The 26,072-nt window shown below is 39.3% G+C and overlaps 1 protein-coding gene across 6 annotated transcripts in view; it reads right to left on the bottom strand.

The window, feature by feature from the left end:
* The window catches only part of znf423 (zinc finger protein 423), a 165,036-nt gene that overhangs the window by 42,576 nt on the left and 96,388 nt on the right, over positions 1-26,072 (bottom strand). The window contains exon 19 of one of the 6 annotated variants that reach the window (XM_028449702.1): positions 25,265-25,476. The exons of the other annotated variants lie outside the window; for them this stretch is intronic. Within the exon in view, the coding sequence (XP_028305503.1) occupies positions 25,445-25,476 (32 nt within the window). The 3' untranslated portion in view covers positions 25,265-25,444. Of the gene's footprint in view, positions 1-25,264; positions 25,477-26,072 lie in introns of those variants that run through there. 6 annotated transcript variants of the gene reach the window in all.

Here is a 26,072-nt window from a genome sequence, read left to right as displayed (position 1 = left end):
AGGACCACAATTTAACAAGAGATGAGATAGAGGTAATGGATGGATGGAGCAACGAAGGAGGCGTGGGGGCAAGCAGAGGGAGACCTGATGAAGGGAAGATGCAGGGGGTGAGATCTAAGCGACACCACTCCGTCTTACACTCCTACCTAGGAAAAGAGGGATTTGTTCGCACTAGGAGAGATAGAGAGATGGAGGGCGGCGGGTGTGAGAAGATGAAGACAACAGGAGGACAGTGGAAAGACTGAAGAATGCGGGGTGAGGTGGAGCGAAGGATGGATATGGCGGCAAAACAAATCAAAAAGGAAAAATTAGAAGATTAATCAATAACAAAATTCCAAAAAAAAGACCATTTTAATGCCACATCATAGAGGAACATCAATTTCAGAGTAACAAGATCCAACTAACCAGCAGTGATGCACCAAGATCAAATTCTTCCAACCTTTTCGAAAAACCAATAAAACATTGAGATCAACAAATTATTTTTGATATTGACAATTTTTACTTTCTAATTAAAACAAATGTTTTGGTCACATATTTTACCATGATTAAGAAAGTACATGTCTTTGCACATATGAATACTTGCTGTTTTTGCCTTGTCATCTTTTTGTTTTTAACAGTGTTTTTCAAACAAAGACCAATCAAATTTTCACATAAAACACAAATGTGACGACAATTAAGAAGACCATTAAAAAGACGTAAAAAAAAAAAAAAAAAAAAACACTATGCTGTGCCCACAGACTAGATCTCTATTAATCAAATTAGCTAAAATCTACATTTAAGATGACACTCTTAACTGTAAACATAAAAACTACAATGAATAATGTTTATGAAACTTTATATTTGCTGTTATGTTAGTGCTTGGCTTTTTAGCTAACACATAGAGAAGCTTTGAGATGTGTTCCTCCTCTCTCAATCTTTGCTCAAAACATATCACTAATTCTAAACGTCCTGTTAGACTGCCGAAGAAAAGAAAAAAACTCCATAAAAGCAACATGTTCAATACATTTTGGTTAGCTTAGCACATAGCGATGCTGGCTGAGCAGGGTCATACATAGGGCAGTGGTGGCATAAAGGTTACTGAAAAATATTATAAAGTTAGACCAACGTTAGTTTTTGCCACATTTAGGCACTTGCTTATTTAAATGCTTTTTGTAGTATCACCAATGAATGTGATTTTAAAACCTATATGGACTTTTAAAGGTCTTTCTTTACAGTTTCTATAATATTGTTAGCTAATACCGAGCCCTGCCTCCTCATCTTTTGCTAATATTTTCTTTAGCTCATCATTTTTTTCTCTCTCTCTCTCATGAGTCACTCTCTTTGATCCTCACACAAATTGTGCAAAGTTAATAAGCACACATCGACCTTATTTTCATACACTTTTCATAGTACATCAGCACCAGCACCATCTTGGAAGATGATGGCCCAATACGGATGCACCTGCGTGGGTGTTTTCACATGAATAATAGTGTTATTATTCTTTGACTTATTGAAAGCAGCCCATGTGCTAAACGATTGTCGAAGGTCGTCTCCGTTTGGCTTCAATATGTCAGAGTCCACGGATTATGTTGACACTCTACCAGAAGTTGAGTGAAGTCGGTACAAGGAGAAACTGGGTCTGATCGGCGATAATGACCCCTACAACGTTCCTGTTGACAAATGGAATGAAGATGTCTCTTTTTTCCCAGGAGTGACTTATCCTGACATTGTGAACTACCTCGTCTTTACATCTAGCTCATACACAATGCACCACATGAAAAGTTTCAAGGGACTGGAAGCTTATAACCAGTTTGTTTGTGGCTGGATTCGTGAAGTAGCTGCTTTTATTCATAATGGACTCCATGTGGTTAAATCCAGAATAATAAGGCTAATTTTTCATAATTCATCTGAATCTGAGCTATTTTATTGATGATATCCACACTTGGATCAATGCAAATAAAAGCTTTCAGTCAAAGGACCTTCATCAGGGTAACAAACAAAAGGGATACAATAAACAGGCTTATATAATCCAGCTGTGTTAGAACACCCAAACACAGTGCATAAGTTAACCATCGTTGTGAGCTCTCTGCTTCGCTATATACACTCTATGGTTTCAAAACATTTAATGCGGTGGCTTATAATTCCATCATTGTGGAAGGCCGTACATCACGTGACCTGTGAGGTCATGTGGCATGGGTCTGTTGATGGAGAAATTATGCAGAAGTGCATTCTGCGTGAACATCACAGCAACATCACATTCACAAACAAAACACACACGCACAGGCAAAGAAAGCCTTAGGGTAAGAAAAAAACCCATGTGTCATACCAACACATAACTTTTACAATAAGTGAAATTAATCACTTTCCTTTCTCAGAACAAATATGATATTTGCTTAAGTCCCATGTGCACCTGCTCATCGCTTTTTCCCCTGGCACGTTTTTTTTTCCCTGTCATTTCTTCCCAACTCAGAACTCAATTAGTAAATTAGTTCCAGCTCACTAAGCAATAAACAGCAGCCTGGGAGCACATAAACACACAGTATACACTCCATTAGGGCTCCATAAGCACCATATAACCAAAAAAAAACACCTTCTGAACACACACGCACACAGACACACACACACACACATTGAGTTTTTTTCACATAAACACTGCCCTGTACACAAACCTTAGTATGAATGCAGTCCATTTGGTCAATGTCCCATATTCCTAATCTTCTGATTTTAACACACACACACACAATGTGACAGCCTAACACACACACAAACACCAGGGACTGTCAACTCAATTCAACAAGAGAGGCCATAAGCTTATGGTGGACATTACGAGCCTACGGACCTCTGACGTGTACAAATGTGCGTCATGTGAATGTATGCGTGCATCGGCATGGAGGCGTGCACGTGCGAGGCTAAGCTGGTTAAAAGCATGCTTTAATGGCTTTTAAAAAATTAAATCACACACACTCGAGCTCAGTGGTGTATTTTGACAGAGTGGGATGACCATGGTTAAAGCACTTAAGCTGCTGTAATTAGCCTGATCGCCGTGGTGACAGAAGATGCTTTCTTTTATCCCATCACTTCAGAAATTGGCATGGCACACACAGACAACACAGACACAAGGAGAGTTAACACACAACTGATGAGTTCTGCTACATGTGAGAGAGAAACTGTGACATAGAAGTACGAGGTCATTTTCACTGGCATTAGATGAGATAACAACACAACAAAATACCAATAATATGATACAAATATTAGAAATTAACGCAAAATAAGACAACCCTCAATTAAGAGCATTATGTCAGTGCTGCTGACTGTGTGTTGAGTGGAGTGATGAAATCTGAACCATCAGAACCATATATCAGATAGCAATAATTCATATTCTGAATAAAGAACATAGGAAGAGACCTTCAGAATGTTTGTGTCTGATTAGCAACAAGTCTTTTCAAAGACAGTTTGACAGAACAGATAACTTCTCATGGCCCATTTTAACATTTTTTTTCAATCTTTGATTTACACTGAACAGCTAAAGAGCCAAACAAAGCAGCCATTCTATATCTGATCCGACTTCTCATGACAGCATTGGAAAGTACTGACTCTAATGCAGTGGTTCCCAAACAGGGGTACAGGGGCACTTGGAAAGATTTACAATTAATTAAAAAATAATCAGGAAATGCTTCTAGTTCCTTTTTAGGGATTTTTTGGGAGTAATTCACCGCAAACTAACAAAACTAATGCTAAATAAAATACTATATTTTCTTGTAATTTATTGAAACAGAATTATTTTATGCCGTACATGCCATTTCAGAATCAGAATTCCATTATTTATCCCAGGGGGAAATTCTTTTTGTTACAGCCACAGAAAAAAAATCACAAATAAAAGAATAAAAACATTAACAGAGATGAAAGAAAGAATAAACAATAAATGAGTGTAAAATTACGTAAAAGACTATTAAAAATAGGGATCAGATACACGCACATTACAGTAGTAGAAAATAAAGTAGGACAGATAATGCTATCAATATAAATAATAATATATACCGATATGATACAGATATTTACAAAAATAATACAAATATACAAATATGATTTAGATATTTACAACAATCAAGCATTTTATCACACTTCTGACCATAGGGGACAATAATTAGCTCCATTTACACAGGAGACTGTATTAACATTCTATTGAAGTAATCACTCAAAAGTTGCATTGGTAATTTTAAAATAAATAAGTTCCACTCATTGTGTTGATTTTGTAGATTAAGCCTTAAGGCTTGGATACACTGTGTGATTTCTTCCACCATTGCACTCATCTTCACCTCAAACTGTGCGACTCATGTGCAGAGCCTGAATGTGCGCAGCTCACGATTCATATTCTCACACTGTACGACACTGATACGATCTGACTGCTCACACTGTACGTTCATACACATCGGGGTTTTGTTTCCGGAAATGCGACGTACAAATTAGAAGAAATAGAAGAAGAAGTCTGAGATGTTGCCATTAAAACAAAGAAGAAAAACCCGGAAGTGGAGAGACACTCGCAAATCTCAGCAAAAAGAGCTTTAAAAAAGAAAAGATGGCGATGTGACACATCACATCGCCAGGAACTGGCTGGACAGACGTGGGCAGTACAGTCCATCAATTCTACAGTAGTCCTACAATGCACGTGCATGCGCAGTGTGAGAGTTTAAAGTAAGCCTGTTTGTGGCACTGCTTCAACTGTGAAATACCCTCATGAGGAGCGACAGGATTTCAAACAAGTATGATTTCCTTACGACCATACGATTGCTGATTGGGAGCTGGTCGTGAGGCGTTCATCGCTTCTCGTGATCCCATGTATACTACACAATGCACGACACGAGAAAAATCGGCTCAAAATGGGCCAAAAATCACACAGTGTATGCCAGCCTTTAGTGAACCAATGTTGGAGACATATGGGGTTTAGGCGAGCCTGATGTTCCACAAATGAAAAAGCATGTGAAATTATGAAGAGGGTACTTAAGATATGAAGGTGGTACAAAGGATTTGACAAAAATGCAAAGCGGGTACGTGGGATAAAAAAGAATAGGAACCACTGCTCTAATGTATATACACACAATGTATATAAAATAGAACTTCCCTATAATTATTGGATGCCAAAAACAAGAGTGAAATACAGTAGGGAGAAGAATTAGTACAACTACAAGAGCAGATTGACCCAAGACGAATAAAAACACAAAAATATGAGGGAGAAGAAATTGGAATGGGATTGAAGGAAAAGGAGAAAAGGAGGGAGAGGGTGAGAGAGAGAGAGAGAGAGAGAGAGAGAGAGAGGGGGGGGAGGCAGTGGAGCTGAGCCAGGTCTGAACAAAGAACTACAGTAACAGTCCACTGGCCTTACAGCTGCTCTCTGCACACACACACACACACACACACACACACACACACACACACACACACACACACACACACACACACACACACACACACACACACACACACACACACACACACACACACACACACACACACACACACACACACACACACACACACACACACACACACACACACACACACGAGCCCTGTGTGCACGTGTGTGATTTTTGGGTTTGCTGCTGGGAGGGTCCCCATAGGTGTCCACAGCAGTTTCACAGACAACCCCCCCCACCCCCACCCCTAGGTTCCTCCTGCAGAGAAGAGAAGGGGGTGTGGAATGGGTGGAGTTCTGAAGCGAGTGAAATGGAGACCAAATTTAAATAAAACATTCAAATTGTATAAGATGAGAACTAAAAACCTAAAGCTTTGGTAAACAATGAACAGTTGGTGTTTGGTTTTGTTAGATTTCTTTCAATGTTTTATAGATAAAATGACTATCGGCTCCTAGCGGTGAAGGCTGATTTTTGTATGTAATGCTATGACTACAAATGACCCTGACAAAGGACGTTCAAAGCTACACGGCAAATAAGAAAAATCAGCATTATTTGTTGTTTATTCAACATCTAATACATTTGGGTCAAACAATAGATTTAGGACACAAGTTTTATGGCATTGCTAACAATTTGAACAAACTTTAAAATCGTTAGCAAAGAACCCTCGATGTGAACCCATGATCCAAATAGCTTAAATAGATAAAGTAGGACATGACTGCTGGAAACTGGAATACACGGCTTTAGTGCTCACTGGGATATGAGTTGCTGCTTTTATTTTACTTAAAAGGAGGTGGCTGGGCACTGGTTTCGGTCGACATATCCAGATGCCAACTCATGCACCGGGCCAATAAATTGACTCTAATCCCAATAAATACAAAGCTATGCAGCAATTTATATTCTATTCTTTCTGTTTGAGCATTAAAATGATGACTAGTCACTAAATTACATGCAATACAAATATGAATTATAATAATTGTTACCCAGAAATTAAAAAGGGGAATATTTTCAAGTTAAGCAGTTTAAATTTTTCTCATGATATTAAACCAAATGTATTAAACTTCACACAAATTCCAAATGCAGATACTAGCGATGCACAATATTATCGGCACTTTATCGGTATCGGTTTTGGCTTCCAAATTAATTATCGGACATTGGCCTTTCCGTCAATATAATTAACTGATGAAATAATAGGATTTGCTTCCTCGATCAACCATAGACAACGTATATGTAGACGCTTCGTCGCCCGTGGAGAGGCATGACTACGCGCTGCCATCTTGTGTGTGGGGAGCAAAGTGCAGTAGTGACGGCATCAAAATCAGTGTTTGCAAAAGTAGAATTATTTACTGAATTTACCAATTTACAAACAATTAGATTTGTAGCTTCAACATTGAACGCTTGAATCTTGTAAAAATGACATTTTTACCACTTAAATAGAAAATTTAATTAAGTCGTAACTGTAATAGGTAATATAGGCTCCAAGTATATTGATCGACTTGTTTAAAAACAATTGTTGGTAATAAATATGATGTACATAATGTAAGTTGAAGTATTTTTCTTATTTTGCACAAGGAATAAATGCTAATGCCAGCAGAATAATTCTGTATTTTGATTCCACAGAAAATATTGGTATCGGAATATGAGTTGTAAAATATTGGCATATCGGCCAAAACTTAACTATCGTACATCACTAGCAGATACCTATGTACACACCCTCACATTGTGAAAGCCCACACATGCAGAGTCCCTACTGTTGTAATTAAAGCTATCCTTGAACATGAGATGAGCCTGCATTCACATTCCTACATTCATTGGTATTTATTACGCACTCATTCATACAAGCTTCTCTTACACAATCCACTCTTTCATTTCACATCGACAGCTTTCTCACCCATCTGGTAACCTCATCAACACACAGACGCGCATACGCAGACATACATGCAGCTGGTCAAAATGTGACACTCTTGATGTTTTCCCGTTTGCTGGTTCTCTTGTTTGACAGAGAGCACTGATATGAGTCAAAAGAAAGTAATTAGAGCATCCACAAGTACACTCTTTTTTTTTTTGAAAGCCTTGTGTTCAGCAGAAAATATGTTTGTGTTACAGGCCATGTCTGTAGGTTTAGCTTAGCGCTACAGCTACGCACTGGGACTGCTGTGCGTATCAAATCTGTATGCATTCTGTCTGACAGGCCCAAAGTGTAGAAGAGATTGACAGACCAAGATGTAAATGCAGGAATGAATAGAGAACGGGGATTTCTGCATGTCTGAGGTGTGCATCTGCATCCGTCTGAATGACTGCGTGTGGTTATGTGCACGCGTGAGTGCACGTTTGGTCCAGGTGCTGGGACCTGTGTGTATCCCAGGGCAGGGAATGCAGGGGTCCCTGGACTCTCCTCTGCTTCCTGCTAACGAGACACACATGCTCACGCAGGGGCACCGTACACACACGCGCACACGCAATCGATCGTGGGTGAGTGTGAGGGGTCGCTCTGCGGCCCGTTAGCCAGCCGCTGAGGACTGGGCGCCTCAGGGCACACTGAATCGCTGTCCATGCCTCGTGCACGCACGCGCACACAAAATAAGTGCATGCATCTCATCTGAATTCAGCCTCAGAATAAGCCTTGGATGCGGGGGCCCATATTAAAAAGACAGGAATTGTATTTTACTACCTGAACTGCAGATGAAAAACTAACCTTAGCAACAATTCAACAAATCAATCAAATATTTACCACACAACATGTAATGTTGTTCTAGAACAATAAAAGAAACAGTTTACGATGGGAGTGTGACAATATCTCGATACGGCGATACATCATGATATCTTTTCGCACGATTGATTATCGATATGCCCGCGCTAGGTATCAATTTTAATTTTTTTTTTTCTGCTTCTTCACTAAAATGTGCAGGTAGGTCTTCACAGAAATGTTGTCACTGTTTGTTGAAGGAACCAGTATATTTTTTAGTGAAATATTGCACTATAATGGTGTCACTGGTAACAAAGACCCTATTTTTTGTTTACAGAAAGCACTATTGGAGATACTTATTCATTTACATTGATATGTTGACACTTATTTACAGAAATGTTGCACTAAAATAGTGTCACTGTTCATAGGACACTATCAATTTATTGTCTTTCAGAGATATACAATAAAAATTGTATTTTTTCACTTCATCTTTTCTTTCCTTGTTATGTCATAGATCAGGGGTTCCCAAACTCAGCAGTGCCAGGGCCCACTTAAAAATTTCACAGTTATTCGGGGCCCACCCAATAGTGACACTCATTTTTTTAGCAACAAGACCAGACGTGGGCAACTGGCGGCCCGGGGACCACATGCGGCCCTCTGCCTAATTTTGTGTGGCCCCCAAGACAAATCCACCAAAATTGGTAATTCAAGAAATTAGAAGTAATATAAAGCCCAACATAACTCCAAAACCAGACAAAAAAAATGGCAAAATACACAGAATGTCAATAAAAAATACACAAAGCAACAATAAAAATACACAAAGACTTGATACACACAAAACGACAGACACAACAAAAACTCAAAAAATGTGCAAAATGCAAACATAACACACAGGCAAAAAACAAATAACAAAAACACACACTGACTCGTAAAATACACAAAATGCCAACAGAAATTCCCAAAATGACAGATAAATGACTAAAAACTACACAAAAACAATGCAAACAACCACAAAACCCATTGTTATTTCCTGTGTTAATGCTCAGATTGTTTTTTATTTTTAATACTGGCATACATGTTGATATCGTGGCCCTCAGATCAGACAATCCCATTTTTGTGGCCCTGCTGTGATAATAGTTGCCTACCCCTGAACAAGACTAAAGCGGTTTATTTTTCTGTGAATATTTAGTTAGGAGAAAATCCAAATGCATATTTTTCATTTAAAAAAAAGTTTAATCTACAGAAAACAATGTTAAGTCTTAAAGCTTGCAAAAGCACCTAGTGTTATTTAAGGTTCAACTTATTCATTCTTACAATAAAAATATGAACAAAATTCCAGAAGATATTGTAGTGAGGATGAGATGTGAAATAAGGATTACTGAAGGTTTGTCAAAAGTAATTTTAATTGCTGGATTCAGAGCAGCAGGACAATCATACACGGATGTCACACAAGCATCCCCACTGCAGAACTCACTAAACTCTCGTTTAACTCCCGCAAAAACGAACTAACGCGGGATTTCAAGGCGGAAACATCCCAACATGGCACCCCCAACATGGCAACCTACAGAAAATAAACACGCAGATCCACTATGAACATTTAAGCTTTAAAGAAAATTAATTATCTTGCTTTCACACAAGTCCTAAAGCAAACGCTGTGTAAGAACAATTATTTTAGTCTTGGATTGCGTGGTGTCATTAAATGTGCTCACCTAATGAGAGGGATGGTGCTGCATTGCTGCTGTCAATGTCCCAATGTCCGGCTGGATTGAGGTCAGTTTTAGGCGAAGATCTGACCCCACGTCCAGTCTGTTTCTGTATTTTGTTTTTAATCCCACGAGCGCTGAAAAGCCAGTTGAATTGAATTAGCAGTAGACTTCTTTTTGCCGAGCAGCCATCGGTCCATGACTGCTACTTATTTCCCGCCGTTCATGCGTCCCCTCACCTTTAATTCCTCCCCTTTATTTTATTATTTATAGTTCCGACCTATTTTTAGCGACTTGTAAATTTACTTACAATAGTTTAACTGTCAGTATATAATTCCGAATAATGTCCTGCATTGAAAAATGTATAACTTTAAATAATTAATTTAAAATAATATTTTTCTATGAAATACCCACTTTGGGAGAGACTGTCATAGATTATCGTAGATTGATTTCTGACCAATATATCGATAATCGCAGTATCGTCATATCGTGAGCTTTGTATCACGTACTGTATCGTGAGATACCCAGAGGTTCACACCCCTAGTTTACAATGGCAGCAATTAATGTATACTTGATAAAAGCAGTACCCAACTAGAGCGGCTCAAAATCTGATGATGAAAAGTGACGTATAGCAACAACTAAAATGGCAACATCAACCAAATACAAAACTATATGTTTCAGTTGTGCATCATGGCTACAGTTTCCAGATGACACATAGCATTGCACTTCATACCTTAGAAACAATAGATGTGACATAAAACACACCTACATGACAAAGTATTGAACATCTAATTTTAAAATCTATTGCATAGAACAATGTCATTTAAAAAAGGGACTGTTGGCTGGATGTGAATTATGTAGTGAAGGTGTTTTCTTCTACTGATCTGTCATCAGTATCATATTTGCACACGACCCCTTGTCAGCACAGTGATGGAATGTAGGACAAAGGTAGAAGTATAAAAAAAAAAAAATCTAAATTAGTTTTTGATATGTATTCTGTTAAGTGACAGCATTGGTTTCTTTTTTGCTGAGCAGACGTGATTGGACCGTTGGGAGTGTGCAAACAGAAACGATACATTAAAGGTCATTCACAGACATTACATTACAACATTAGGCCACTAATGGCTACAACATGAGGCTATTAAACTTTATGATCATCATTAGCAGATACAATTACCGTTTGGATACTTAGTAAGAGTAGGTAGGATAATTCAGGTACTTATGTATAAATACTGAGCAAGGAAGTGAATGACTATTTAAATTAGCTTTAAAACTATATTGTGTCTAATGTTTTGGTGTAATAATTGGTACGGTATCCCTTAATCACATATTTAGGTAGCGATTCTATGGACAATGGTACGATATTTGCAGATATTACAAAGTTTGCCACAATTTAATCCAGGGGCCTTCGATTTTTTTAAGACAATATTATATATACACCCATTTCACACAATCAGTTACATTTCACCTAAAGCTAGAGGTAAAAATACCAAGCAGTTTTGATGTTTTGACAATTCTATTGCTGAAACGTTTCAGACATTTGAAATGAAAATCTTTCTTTTTAAGAAAAAACCTGAGCTATGTGTCAACGGTTTTAGTTTTTCATCAAATTGATTGGATCATTGCTAAACCAATCGATACAGCAAATATCACACATTCTAATCTTATACGCGTAAAGATTCTTGTGTGCTCGTTGACCTCACAGCGTGCTCTGAGATGAACTGTGAAAACTAAAAAAGAAAGACAACACCTAACACATGAATCTGCTGAATAAAGCGAGCATCAGTGAGTTCGCATTGGGGTGAAGACAGGGTTGATACTGAGTTCGCTTCCCTTCCATTGAGAACTCAAGGAAACCAGAGACAGAAAGAAAATGAAGAGACAAAAAGGGAAGACTGGACAGTGAAAGGAAAAAAGCAAAATGCCAGATTCTCCTCTGATGCAGTGTGTGTGTCTGCGTGTGTGTGTATGAATAATTCAGGTCCATGGAGAGGGCAGCCTGCTGCGGTAATGAGGAGGACATGCATTGATACCAAATATTGCTGGTGGGAAGCTATCGATCCAACAACCATTTGTCCAAACTTTAGTTGGGGAGCAGGTAGTGTCTGCAGGCATTACAGTGATGGATGGACAGATGGACTGATGGAGGCAGTAGCAAAGCACTGCCTGATACAAGGAAGCATCTGCTAAAAAGAACACTATGAATAATAATAAAAATAATGGAAAACCAAAAATCAAACCCAATTTAAGGGGATTTATTACACATTTCATTACAGCATCCCACAGAGCTTGGTAAACTAAAGTAAAAACTGTATTCGTCGTCTCATATCTGACCCACAGACCATCACTGAGTCTGTGTTCAGTTTGTTGACAAAAAATGTCATAGTTTTCATCAAATAATTTTTTTTGACTAATTAAAAAAATTAAAATACACTGAATCAAAATATACTGATATTTCTGTTGACTAATAAAAACAAAACTATAATTTCTAAATCAGATCGTAAAGGTTTCATGCATTGATCACACTAAAACTGTGTGTGTGTATTTACATTAATAATACCATTCCACATCAAGCTGATAATGGTTAAAATGGCGATTGAATCTTGAAAAAAATGCATAAACTCTTGTTCTTTTTATATCTATAGTTCTTACTATATCTATAAACACATTTAGAATCTAATGTGACTGACTAAAACTATAACTCATGATTACATTTTGACTAAGCCTAATTTGTATTTTAGTCATAAGACTATGACTAAAACTGATTCAAATGTTGCTGTGAAAAAGTGCTAACTATTTTTGACATTCAAGCAAGACTGTATTGGGATTTCAGTTCCGTCTTCCAGGATCTACTTTCTGTAAAGTCTAGACTTGTGCCAAGTTCTTTCCAGTAAATGAGCATCTACATAAATAGAAAAGGAGAAAAAAACCCATAAGACTGCAGCAAACCAATGATCATGTTGTGTTCATATTTCCCCTTTTACAGTTCTTTGACTTTATTTCCAAATCCATTTAAATGAAAAGAGCAGTCGTTACTTTAACAGGCAGCAGCTGAGCAATCACTAGCAATGTACAAATGTAACGTGGATGGATGAACTCCTACAAAAAGAATGTTTCAGTTTGACACCATGGTTAAAACCATGCAGCCTCAAACACAAATGCCTCTGTAGTTTTTTTTAGCTAATATTCCCCTTTTCACACACGCGTGCACACACACATGCACACAGAGTTTCCTGTCCTTTTCTGGTGTCACAGTGTCAGGTATTCCAGGTTAGGGAGAACACTGGGGAAATTACACTTCTACCAAGGCCCCTAGCGCTGTGTGTATGAGAGACAGAGGGAGGGGAGGGGAGAGTGAGTGAGTCCACTGGATCTCATGGGTGAACGTGTTACCTTAGGGGAAGTGGACAGACAATGAATATTGGGAAGTGCGGCTGCAGGTGGTGAGGGAGGGATGGGATGATGGAGTGCAGCAGAGAGCAACAGGGATTAAAGCAGAGGACGACACAGGAACAGAAGCCAACTATAGCGGGCTATTCATGGAGTCCCACAGCTTCTCATTATGTGAGTAGGGATTTCACATCCCTGTGTCCAAGAGACACTCTCTTCACATTTATTAGCAATTTATGTTGCATCTAATGCAATCAATACAGATAGATGGAGGGCAGTATGGAAATGTGGAGGCTTGTGTTGTCCCCTCACGGCAACAAGGATTCAGCTTTAAACCTGTGACAGACAGGAGTAGGTAGACCTTCCATGTTGTTGCTGAAAGACTGAACTGCCTTTGTATAATACAATCTAATAGAAACAATGTATTTTTCTCATTTTTTCTGATTATTTTATGTAGACTAAGAGTCAGACTAAGGGTTTTTGTGGAAGAAGAAAAATGTAGCACACGCCATTTCAGTTTTCTGTGCTGGCAGCACCTGTTGGGAGCTAACAGATGCCTGTTCCAAATGATGACAAATTGGCAACCCAAAATTTAAATGGTTAAAATTCATTATACAACACTTAGTTCCGACCAAGTGATTTGATTGGACGACAGACATTTTAAGAGTGCTGATATAGAGTTACAACAGCACTGGGACTTCTTACGGATCATATCACTCCGCTGTACAGCTGATCTAAATACCGTTATTTACCGTCACATCTTGGGCTACAAACCACAGTACACTATCACTACGTTCACACGGCAGGTCTTAATGCACAATTCTGATTTTTTCCAAAAACTCCAATTTTTTTTGTGTGTTTGTTCAGATTACATATTAAATGTGTCTTCAATCAGTTTGGAGTATGAACGGAATGCAACCCTGAAGTGATGCACATGAGCAGAAGAGATCCAAAGGTGACACATGACCCCACGGTGTTTACAGAAGTAAATATGGAGGCGTCCAGTGTAGGACTCTGTGTTGCACTGAGAAAGTTTCTTTCCAACAGAAGTCAGAGCTTCATAACTTTAAGGACAGTGAAAAAGAAGAGAGTCAGGTTTATGGTTCTAGACATTTGCTGTGATGGCTGCTACATCTTTGCAGCGGACTGTTTGGATGCAGAGTCTGAGTCAACCATGGTGGGATAGGGATGTCAGTGGCTTCAATGATTGGAAGTTCAATAAAATCAGAATTGTGCAGCTCAGACTGTCTTTAACAGATCGGATACAGGTCGCAAATGAGCAAAAAGATTGGATTTCGGTGGCATTTGCCTGCAGTGTGAACGTAGCATGTGTGCTCTCCTCTTATATGGGATGATTGTGAGCTGGTCCTTTGGTCTCTGCCCTAGTTCTGAAATTAATATTGTTGTTTTCACACAAGGTTAACAAAGGAGGAACTAAAGTAAATAATTTTAAATCTCCTCTTTCCTTTTCTACCCTGTTAAATCTGTGAGAGAGCAGGAGCGACCAGCAGATTCACAGTGAAACCCTGATCACATTGGGTAAAGCTACGGAGCTCCAGGTCTGTTTGTCTCCAAAAAAATCCACAATAATTACTATAATAATACCTACTGTGGGTTTACTAGTGGCAACATAAACGGGACAGTCAATACTACAATAATCACTGAGGAAGCAGCAGAAAATATTTCACGACAGCTGATAAGTAGTGGTGGAGCAGCTAATGTTGGACATTGATCTGCAGCCATAGCTCTGCTAGAGGAAAGTCAGGCCTTCGGCTTCCCTGTTAGATTTGACAAGACCTGAATTGTTTATTTTGTTAAATGTAATAAAACCAGAAATGTAATAACTGGTCAATAATGTAACAAAAGTGCTGAGCCCGAAATGTTATTTTTTTTGGACAAAACCCAAAATGTTACAACTGGTCAACAATGGAAGAAGATGTTGAGCCCAAAACGTGAAAACTTTTTGCCCAAAATGTAAAAACTTGTTACATATTGGGTTCATTTTTACAAAATAGGGCAGGCTAAACATTTTTCCCCTATAGCGTAATAATTTTATTACATTATAAAGTGAGTCAATGATTTGTGGATTAAAGGGCTTATTGCTTCAATTCAATGTAGAGAGTAGTATCATACACAAATGGGAATACCGGTATGTGTATGTATATATATATATTGAAAAGGCCAATTTTTTTACATTTTTGGCTCAGCATCTTGTTACATTATTGACCAGTTATTACATTTCGCATTTTTATAACAATTCGATTCTTGTTACATTTCAGGTCGTTGTTCCATATCAGGCTCCAACATTCTCCACTGACATTTACATATTCCTAAAGTTCCTCACTATGTTTATAAAACAATTATTAATACTGGGCTCTGGGATGTTTTGGAGTATTGGTGCTAAAGCAGTACAAATACATTAAGAACTGGTATTAGTACGTTACATTGGCGAGTACAAACCGGTGAGTAATCATAATCTTGAGCTAAAGAGTTGTTTTATGTGCAGCAGTTTACGTAAAAACCTAAAACTAAAAAAACAAAAAACATTTAGGGTACGAACCGTTTAAAAAAATACTACAATCAACAGTCTTGAGTGCCCTATTGTCTCAGTGACATACAGGCGGCGTCAAAGTCTGCCATCTGATTGGTATTTAGCACTGATCCATGTGACTGATGCAGGGGCTTTATTCCATGCTTCCTGTGGCACTAAAAGCCCGAATTGAAAATGGAATGGCGGGAGGTGTTTTCAGACCCTTTTGACAAAGCTCAATTGCTTTTGGCTCTGTGGCAAGTCTGACACAAAGTGGCACTGGGAATCAAACCGGCAGCACCACTCTGAGCAGCCACAGCGCGCCCTACAAGAACACGCTCACAAACACACGCACACACGCCCACGCAGCCCACACACACACCACGTGCCAGTCATGCTATAAATACACACACACACACACATACACGGGCACACAATTACAGTACACACAATTACTGCCAATCACACTGTACTCGGTCAAAAGATTATTATTTTTTTCAGATAAAGTTTTTCTGAGTGGCACACACACACACACACACACACACACACACACACACACACACACACACACACACACACACACACACACACACACACACACACACACACACACACACACACACACACACACACACACACACACACACACACACACACACACACCTCCAATCTAAGCTGAGCTTTTCTTTGTATGGATGAGGAATTACAATGTAACACCAGACCGAGTAAAAACAGCTTTGTATGCTGCAGCACTGCAGAGGGAGAGAAAGTGATCATTAAGCACAGGTTCATAATGTTGTGATCTGTCATTTTTCCATATTATCATCACAGGTTCATCATAAATGCAGAGTTCATACAGATTTCGCTCTACATTGAATTTATTTACTCATTATTTATCAAGATGGGATGACTACTATGCCACACTGCTTTGTTTACCTTTGTTTACCGTTTTTTTAAGCAATCAAATAATAAAGCATGTCATAGAAAATGTAGATATTGTGCCATTTCCTTGTTCTTAAAACATTAAAGGAAAAAAACTGCAGGCTCAGACATTTTTGTGTGGTTCACTTTAACTCCTCTTCACACTGACCTGAAATGTCCAACAGCTTGTAATAACCGTTGTTGACCCGTAGTGGGAGTGAACACTGTTGTTGGCAGTGTTAAAACAACCAATGTGTTTTTTTGGAGTTTTTTTTTTCTTTTCTTTTTCATCCTCATAATAAAGTGTTGACGCACAGCCTGTTAGAAAAAGTAGAACATAATCTAATGTGCGAGTTGAAGGTGAAACTGTTAAAAGTGTTACTATTTATTTATCTATTTCAAACAAACAAATAAAAATATAGATGAAAATGAATAAAGAAATCTCAACAAAATAGGAAGACGCCTAGGCTCGTCAGGTTCCTACCCCCCATTCTTCACCATTAACAAATGCAAAATAAAATAAAATAAAATGGACAATACAAATAAATACTCCAATCAAGCTATTAAACAAAAACTATACAAAAAATAACCCGCCCCCCAAAAAAATTTACATCAACATCTGTGAGATTTACATTCTCCTTCCTCATTTCTGTACTTTTCAAAGATATATCTTTGCATTACATTCATACTTTGCTTAATCGTTTTGTCAAGATTGTTCCATAAAACCACCCCACAAATGGTAACACATACTTTTTAAATTGTTCCGAGCATAATGCTTTTTCAAGTTTAGTTTCCCTTAAAATTGTTGAAAAAAATCGATTCGGCGATATATCGCGATATCACGTCACACGATTCAAAATGCATCCATATCAATTTTTTATTCATTTATTTTATTTTTTACCTTTATTTAACCAGGAAAGTCTTTTCCACTGCAGGAGACATTGTAACTGCACAAAAAAGTGCTGAAACCTGGACATGTTGACCAGCTTGTGTTTTTTCAATAAAATCAAAAAAGAAAGTACTAACTTTCTGCATTTATTTATTGTTTTAGGCATATACCTCAGTTAAGTTGCACTAAAGTCATGTTGCACTAAAGTCAAAGTTGGTTTAAAAGCCACGGGCAGATTGTATGTTTTTTTTTTATTATTATTTTATGTTGTTGGCACATGGCATGTTAAAGTGTAAAATATGCCAATAAAATATATTTCATACATAATGTTCTCATGAAGGTGTACACATTTACAAATTAGTTGTTTCTTAAGTCATATATTGGGGGAAAAAAATCGCAATAATCACCTTGTACTTTAATATCAGGATACAAATCATATCGCCAGATGCCAGGCAATACACACCCCTAGTTTCCCTCTAAAGTCATAATCACCTGTCCGTCTGTGAACAGCTTTAGTATGTTTACAGGTCACAGCTTATTATGTTACTTTGCTCCTTTCTATCTCTAAGTTATGATGGTTGTAGTTATGAATGTAACATATTGACGTGGACGTTGGGGTGAAAAGTGTCACGATGTGGTATAGAAACAGATCATTATGCGGAACAGAATCAGGGACAGTTGCATGTAGGACACGCTTGACTCTTCAACTATAAAGAAAAAGGAAAACATCTGGATCACATCCAGAGCCATCATGCATCAAACACAAACAAACACAAACGGACTCACACACACTTACACGTTCACTCCACACACTCTAATGAAGCCCCGGTAGTGACGAAGAGCAGCAGGGAGCGGCGCACATCGCCCAAGACAAGTGTGTGTGAGCTCTCCTTGCACAGGGTGTGTATGCATGTGCCGGTGTGTGTGTGACTGTGTGTGTGTGTGTCTCCGGCGGGATAATTATGGTGCTCCTCGGCAGCTGATCGTGCCAGATGTACTGGGAGAAGGAGGTGGTGGGGGAGGAGGACTGGGAGGAGGAGGAGTAGGAGGCACGGCGCAGAGCGGAGAAGGAGCCCAGCACCAGGAGCAATGCAGCGCACAGTTTTGTGAACACGACGGCGTGACTGGTTTGTGCGTTTATGCATGTGTGCGTGTGTGTGTCTCAATGTCCTAGGATTTGCCTTTCGTGGGCAAACGCTCATGTTTGTACATACAACACTGCATGTGTGCGCCAGAGTGTTTGTGTGTGTTCATTTGGCAAAACAAGTTTTGTTTCTTGCCATCGTCCATTAGCAGGTTGGCTCCACCACAAATGAGTGTCTCTCATTCTGAAGAGAAGCAAAAAGGAAAAGGAACGGAGGAGAGAGAGAGAAAGAGAGATAAAAGCAGAGTGATGGTTAAAATAAAGTTGAAGACAAAGAGTAGGAAGAAGAGAGCAACAAGATACACAAAATATATTGTTAAATGACAGCAGCTCGGGACAGAAATTGAAAGGCTAATAAAAAGATAACTGAGCTAAAAAAAAGTAGTCTCCTTTTTTTTCTAAGTCTAACATCAAAGCAAATCTCCAGGAATCTGAGTGTCAAAGTGCTCCCATGTTTTATATTGTATAAGTGCACAGTAGTAAATAAGCAGAAGTAAGATTGATAAAAGAAATAAGTAGAAAGCAATTGTACAACAAAGGGCTGAAAGTAAGAGATTGTCTCCTTCGGGGCTGGCTTTGTCACCTTGCTCGCTCACGGGGGGGTTAGAGCAAAGCACCCTGGGAAATTACTGAAACCAGAATGCATTGATTTATCCGGAATGATGCGTGTGTGCCTGGCTGTGTGTGTTTTTGTCACAGGGCCTTTGTACTGCAATAAAGCAAAGGGTCTGGTCGACATCTGTTTGGAGACGACAGATAAGAGCGACAGTGTACAACCTTTCTTTCCTGGCCGTGTTCGCTCCTGCCTTCGCCTGTCTGCTGCCGTGTAATTAAGAGCCAAAGAAAAAAAAAACCCTCAACCTTACCCAGCATGGCTGAACATCACACCTCATGCTGTGTGGTTGAGTGTTTTTAAACCATATTGTTTCTTTCTCTCCTGGAACTGTACACCCACTAAAGAGCAGTTTTTGGAATGAGAATCAACAGCTCATGGCGAAGCATACAAAAACTAATCATTTGTTCTGTTCTAGTCGACCTACCAACTCTGTGAAACACACTGCCAAGCTACGCTCCTTCAATGATCCAGGGTGCTACTGAAGAATTTTAGCAAAATTGTGACATTTTTTTCTCGCCACTCTTGTCCAAAGAACCTCACATTTGTAGAAATAAAAACTAGGGCCTCAGGTTTGCCATTTCAAAATTTCCTCATTTATTTTTCAGGGATTACCAAGCATACAAAACATGTTAAATAAACCACAAGATAATATGGTCCCAAAACACCTTTAACTACCACCAACCGGAGAATCACCTTCACATTTTGCACAAAATCAAGCACAGCCATGTGTTCTGTTGTGACATGTCACCAGGTAAAATGACCACCAGTTTAACTAATACACCAACAGCTAAACCAGTTTTTGTACTGGTGCCTTTTAATATTTGAACGCAGTGCAAATGATCTTCAGGAACCGCTTGCTCATCACAACACATTAAAAAAAACACGCATTCATTTTCAGTCACAGGATAACAATCACTACTTGAACCATAATCTGTAGCATGAACAGAACAGAACATGAACATTTTCTAGACATTCAACTACCTGTTCTCAAGGTAAAAATTGCATGTAAATGCGTGATATTGTCCCCAAACAAGCATTTCTGTGTCATGTTATCGCCTGATTTTAAATAAAAAGCACAAAAGGAAACTGGAAAATGGGTCCGATTGCTTTCTCAGTTTTAGAATTTGAGTTCTGTTTTTTCCGTCTGTTTTCTGCAACTTGGTAACCCGTCACAGCCTTTCTTGTTTACATGTATTCCTTCCTAACATAGTTATTCCATTTCCTCCTCCCTTCTCAATTCAGGTGTCACCACCCTCCTCTCCTCTGACTCCCTTGGAGCACTCGGTCACCCAGCTAATAAACGCCTGACCTTCTTCATCCCTTATCCTCCTCCCTATTTAAGTTCTGTGTCTCACTAGAGTCCCTGATAGTTTCTCCTTGTCCCTTGTGTCAGTCCTTCCTGTCAGCCAGTTCTGTCTGTCAGTCCAGTGAGTTGGGTTTGTCCTCTGTGTGCTTAGGGGCTACCAGGTCCTTGGGTTCCTTCTGATGTCAAATCTCATTTCAAATAGAGAAATCCATAACTACAAACTAATGAACCTCAAGTCAACCATGTCTACCTGATGAATTGATACTTTGTCAGTTGGGAGAGAAAACACGAGTGTGTTCAATTTGACTTTAACCCTGCCCGTCTCTAACTGCGCTTTGTGGAAAAATTGACCGTAGTGATCCACTTGGTTCGATAAACAAGCAACATCAAAATTTCCACCCACTTTTTTGCACCACTAGGAGGCGATCTTACAATTCCTCAAGCTGAATGTACCCAAGGTGTGTTGTTTTAAATATGTGTGTACAACTAGTGTGTGAAAGAAAACCACTGCTTTGAATGAATTTGTGTTTGCTTACATTCTAACTTTACTCACGACATGACGCATCACCTGTTGTTGACTGCTGCAATATTTGCTGTGATCCCACCTTTGATTGCATCACCTGTGTATCTACCAGCTGTGTACAATGCAGCTGTACAAAAACTCGGATAGCACAGAAAACTCCCACAGTGGTCGGACTCGAGTGTGTGAAGTCACCCAATTTCTGTATTTGGAGCTGTCTGGCACCGTCTCCCTCTCACTGCTGGTTCAAACAAGGCTAGCAAGGTGACCCTGAATCACAGGCTGTGTGAGCGTGCAGAAGAGGTAGGTGTGTGTGCGTGTGTGTGTGTGCGTGTGTGTGTGTGTACAGTCCCAGTAATTAACACCAGCCACTAATGAAGTCCAGCTGCTCGGCAAGAGGACCAAGTGTGAGCCAAAATCTGGCAGAAATGGCTCTCATTCTGTCCATCTCTCTCTCTCTCTCTCTGTAATCACCATAATCCATCCATTCACTCTCTACATCCTACTCAAATGACCTGCATTCATTCATCTCATCTTTTTTCCCCCAGCCCACTGTGTCCATTTCAGGTCCTGTATTAGTTTCTTCCCTCTCCTGCCGATTGCCATCAGTTACGAGTGTCTTCCAATTGATCTGTAATCGCTGCTATTTCTGCTTCTTATTTGAAGTGTCATTCTGGCAACATACAAAGTGAAGGACTACTCCTTCCTACTTTTTCTCTCTTAGCTCCATCATTGTCATTACTTCCTCTCCCTTAAAGCTGATATGCAGAGTTTCTAGATAAACATAAACAGATTTCTGGATAAACATACAGAAATCTATGTTTATGTATGATTCTTTTGAAATGCAACTAGTCTTTTACCATAGTCTAATGCCGGTGGTCATTCATATACATTAATGTATATAAGTCTCGCCTTCATCCTATAGTCAATCAAAGTGAATGCGCAAATAGGTATCACTGAGCAGCATTATGGAGGAGTGCTCCAAAACTACAGTTACTCATTCCACGAATGCCAACGTATGAAGCTTCTACTGAAACAGAAAAGTCCGGGTACAAAGCTTGTGGATAAACGTCTTCGTGACCTCAACAGAATTTATCTCATTGCTGCTTTTCAGAGGTGGAGGGACATGCTGCTTTTAAAAGGATTCCGAACGTACCAGGATTTGGTGACATCTCTCATGGACAGGTAATAAACATGTTTTAATCAAAAATTATCGTAGTTATGTGATTTTGTTTTGTTTTGCAATGCACATGCACAAACGTAGAGGAGTAGCTTCTGGTAGATTGGCAGATGCAGGGGAGGAAGTAGAGCTGTTGAGGGCGGGACATAGAGACGTTCTCTCAGAAACTCCAGATAGCAGCGTTAAAGACAAAAATACTATATCTTTCTTGGTTATATATACATGTTATAAGTGGTTTGACAGGAAACAGAATATATTATATCAATGCATTTCTTTAGTGGTAATTTTAACGAGATGGCTTAGGTTGGAAAATTGTGGGGAAAAAAAACACAGTACCACCTACATATTTTTCTTCACAGCTATTTGCTCAACTCGTAATTCTTTGAACACAGTATTAAACAAGAGCACTCAGAGAGTGCAAATCTCTGCCAAATGCCAAATATTCTCTATGTCAGATATTGGCAGTTATCTGGATCAGTGATCCTGATCATGGTACCATGATAGTTAACACTTTAAAGGATTGGAAGAAATTTCTATCCCCATTAATAAGAATGCAGTAGGTCAAAATGTATGGGCATCGCAATTTTTGCTATGAAATGCGCATCATGATTTGGTACAGATAAAACTTTGTGTAATTGAGGAACTAACCCAACATAACTCAGTAAGATTGGTCAATTACGATCCAAGATATGTAAATGTGAAAATTTCTCCATTGATGCAAGAAGTTGCAAGGATTTTTAAATGTAAGTTCTCAAACTGATACAAAATCAGTATATTGATTCTGTCCCCCTCAAAAATGTTATGGGATCATCCATTATGTAAGAGCTACCTTTGGTAAAAAAGTTTTGTTTTTAACGCAACCCTGCAAACCAAAAACAATAATTCTGGTAAAAATATGACCTCCTTGGTGGAGACACGCAAATACTGTATATATAAAAACAATGATATTAGAAAAAGCATGAGAAAAAAAAAGCTTGTAGTTGTTCTAAAGCAGAAACACTGGCGCCCTGTCCAGGATGTACCCCCGCCCAGCGCCCTACGAGAGCCGGAGATTGGCACCGGCAGACCCCCGCGACCCCGATAAAGGGGAATAAGCGGGTATGAAGATGGATGGATGGATTTTGGAAACGTATAAGGTCTTGGCTTATAAAGTGACAGTATTATCTACAATGCTAACTGATTAGCAATAGGCCCTCTCCTAGACTCTAGACTTTCTTTATTGTCATTCAAACTTGAACTTTACAGTATAGATAAAAACTAAATTTTGTTGCATTGGCTTGTATTGCAGGATAAAAAAAACAGCAGCAAGTATTTACATAACGTAATATATTTGTGATGGTCATGAAAAATGACAAAAACAGTTAATGATGGTGTGTAATCTTTTAAACAAGTTTGCTTTTTTTTTCCATTTCAGCAAGCCCAGTTCAATTGCCAAGACATTTACTGGTGTCCAAGATGTCCACACTGGCATCTGTTCATCTGTTCACACTCTTTTACAGCCCACTTCATTAATTTATATCATTATGTTAAAAAGAGCATTCTGACCCCCCACCCCCACCTCCTGCATCCAAAGGTCAACCTTGTAAACACAAACATGAGCAGAAAGCATCACTTAGGAGACAAACGCAACAATCAAACACCAACATGTGCTCCACATTGCCTTTGTTAACACAAAAAAAAATATTCTCCTGTGTGTGCGTGCCTCCCGGAAAAAAAACATGGCACAGACTTGCCACTGAGATGTTCACCTGTGGCACTTTGTTACGCTTCCACGCCGCCGCAATGTAACCTGTTTACAGGCTGCAGAGTATTACATTAGCGCAGATATACCCAACTACACTCTGTCTCCAGCAAACACACACATATGCTAACTCGCTACCAGCTGTGACAGATGTGCCTGTCACAGGAGAAAATGAATTCAGAATAGTTAGTGAATTAAGCAGGGAGTTAATTGTTCCTTGGCCCCTGTTTATGAAGCGCATAAAGGCAAAGCGCCTTGTTTGTCTTGTGACAATTAGCCAGCAGAGATAGAGAGAGGAGTGTGTGTATTATTGTGGGGGTGTGTGTGTGTGTGTGTGTGTGTGTGTGTGTCCTATTCTCTTTAGCAGCTGGTGCAGCCACACCTGGACGAGTTGAAAAAGAGGCGAGAGGAGAGTGGGATGTAAGAGACACGTACAGAGCAGTACAGTATGCTGTATAGGAGTCTATCTTTGGAAACACTGTTATGAAACACACACACACACACACGCACAACAGAAGAGCGTGCAAGCTTCTATAAATACGTTCAGACAGCTGATGTTGCATGACAAACAAAAATTTTCTCTTGGGCAAACGGCACACGCACGCACGCACATGCACACACACAGATTCTCGCTCACTCCGCACAGCAGACATCCACACTCATCATTATTTTGTCTTCTAATACCTTTCCTGGTTGGGTCCCCCCAATCTATTTGTCAGTGTGTCCTATTAGGTTTCCAAACAGCTTGTAATGACTGGTAATAAACAGCACAAGAAGAAGAAAGGAAATCAAGCGAGAAGACGACAAAATGAGCTCTCCGGGGGACCAACATGCTCCCAGCCTTCAACACGCACGCACGCACGGGCACACACACACACACACACACACACGCACGCACGCACGCACGCACGCACGCACGCACGCACGCACGCACGCACGCACGCACACACACACACACACTGTTCATACACATTCAATAAAGCAGACAATGACAGGTCAGAAGGAGGTTTAACACTTTGCTTTAACTGTTGTTTTTGCTGATGTGATAATGGAAAGTGTACAGAAACACGTTGAGCATTTTTAGGCTACCAAATAGACAACAAGTCCAGATTATCCACTCGATTTATTACCAGCATGTGTAATGTTTGATTACACATTTTTAGCACAATATGTGTCAAATAATCAGCTAAGAAAACATTTTTGGTCACTTTTTTCTGGTTCTATATTTTACTCCTATCTTGCTTTTCCAGCTTCCTTCATCTAGTCTTCTGTGGTCCCCTTTCACTCTCCGCTTTAGTCCCTCGTTCCTTCCTCATCCCTCCCTCCCTCCCACTGGTGTCACAGCTCACTGGCTCCAGGTGGTGAGGGAGGAAGGGAAGGATGGATGGAGGGAGGGATGGAAAGTTGGAAGAGGGGGCTGCTGTCATCTGTTCATGCCATCACAGCAAAGACCAGGATCCATCCTGCCCATTAATGTGATCATAACAACAATAATGAGCAGTGATTGTGCCTGATTAAAAAAAGGAAAAGCATACAATTATGTTGTTAAAGTGGGTAAGTTCTTTTTGAACACGAAACCCTTTTCTGTTTGTTTTTATTGGAATTTATCAATGCAACAGTGTAACAGGTTTAGACTTGCATTGATTAAAACATCCTCAGATTGAATCAACAGCTGTGTCTGTAGGGTTTTTTGAGAATCTCGAAAAATAGATTTTTTTTTTACAAAATGGATTGGAAATTGTGATGTGACAGGGAATACACCTTCACATGTATGTTTTGAGACAATATCACACATTAGCCCAAAATTTTTTCCCCATAATAAAGTGGAAAAGGAGACGGTAATGTCAATTGTAGCGCAAAATACGACGGATTTGACCTGAAATAGCTCTATGAAACTGATTAAACCCTCACCCACATATTTTGCATCAATATCAAGCATTTTCACATTACTTTCCATTGTAAAACTAGTTGTCTAATGTGTAGCAACTTTAGCAAATGGACAGATGTCAAATCTCACGCAAAAACTGCAGAGAAATGTGAAATTAATAACAATTAATCG

Source organism: Gouania willdenowi, chromosome 6, assembly GCF_900634775.1.
Source record: "Gouania willdenowi chromosome 6, fGouWil2.1, whole genome shotgun sequence".
Taxonomy (NCBI): Eukaryota; Metazoa; Chordata; class Actinopteri; order Blenniiformes; family Gobiesocidae; genus Gouania; species Gouania willdenowi.
This window is presented reverse-complemented; position numbering and strand designations above follow the sequence as displayed.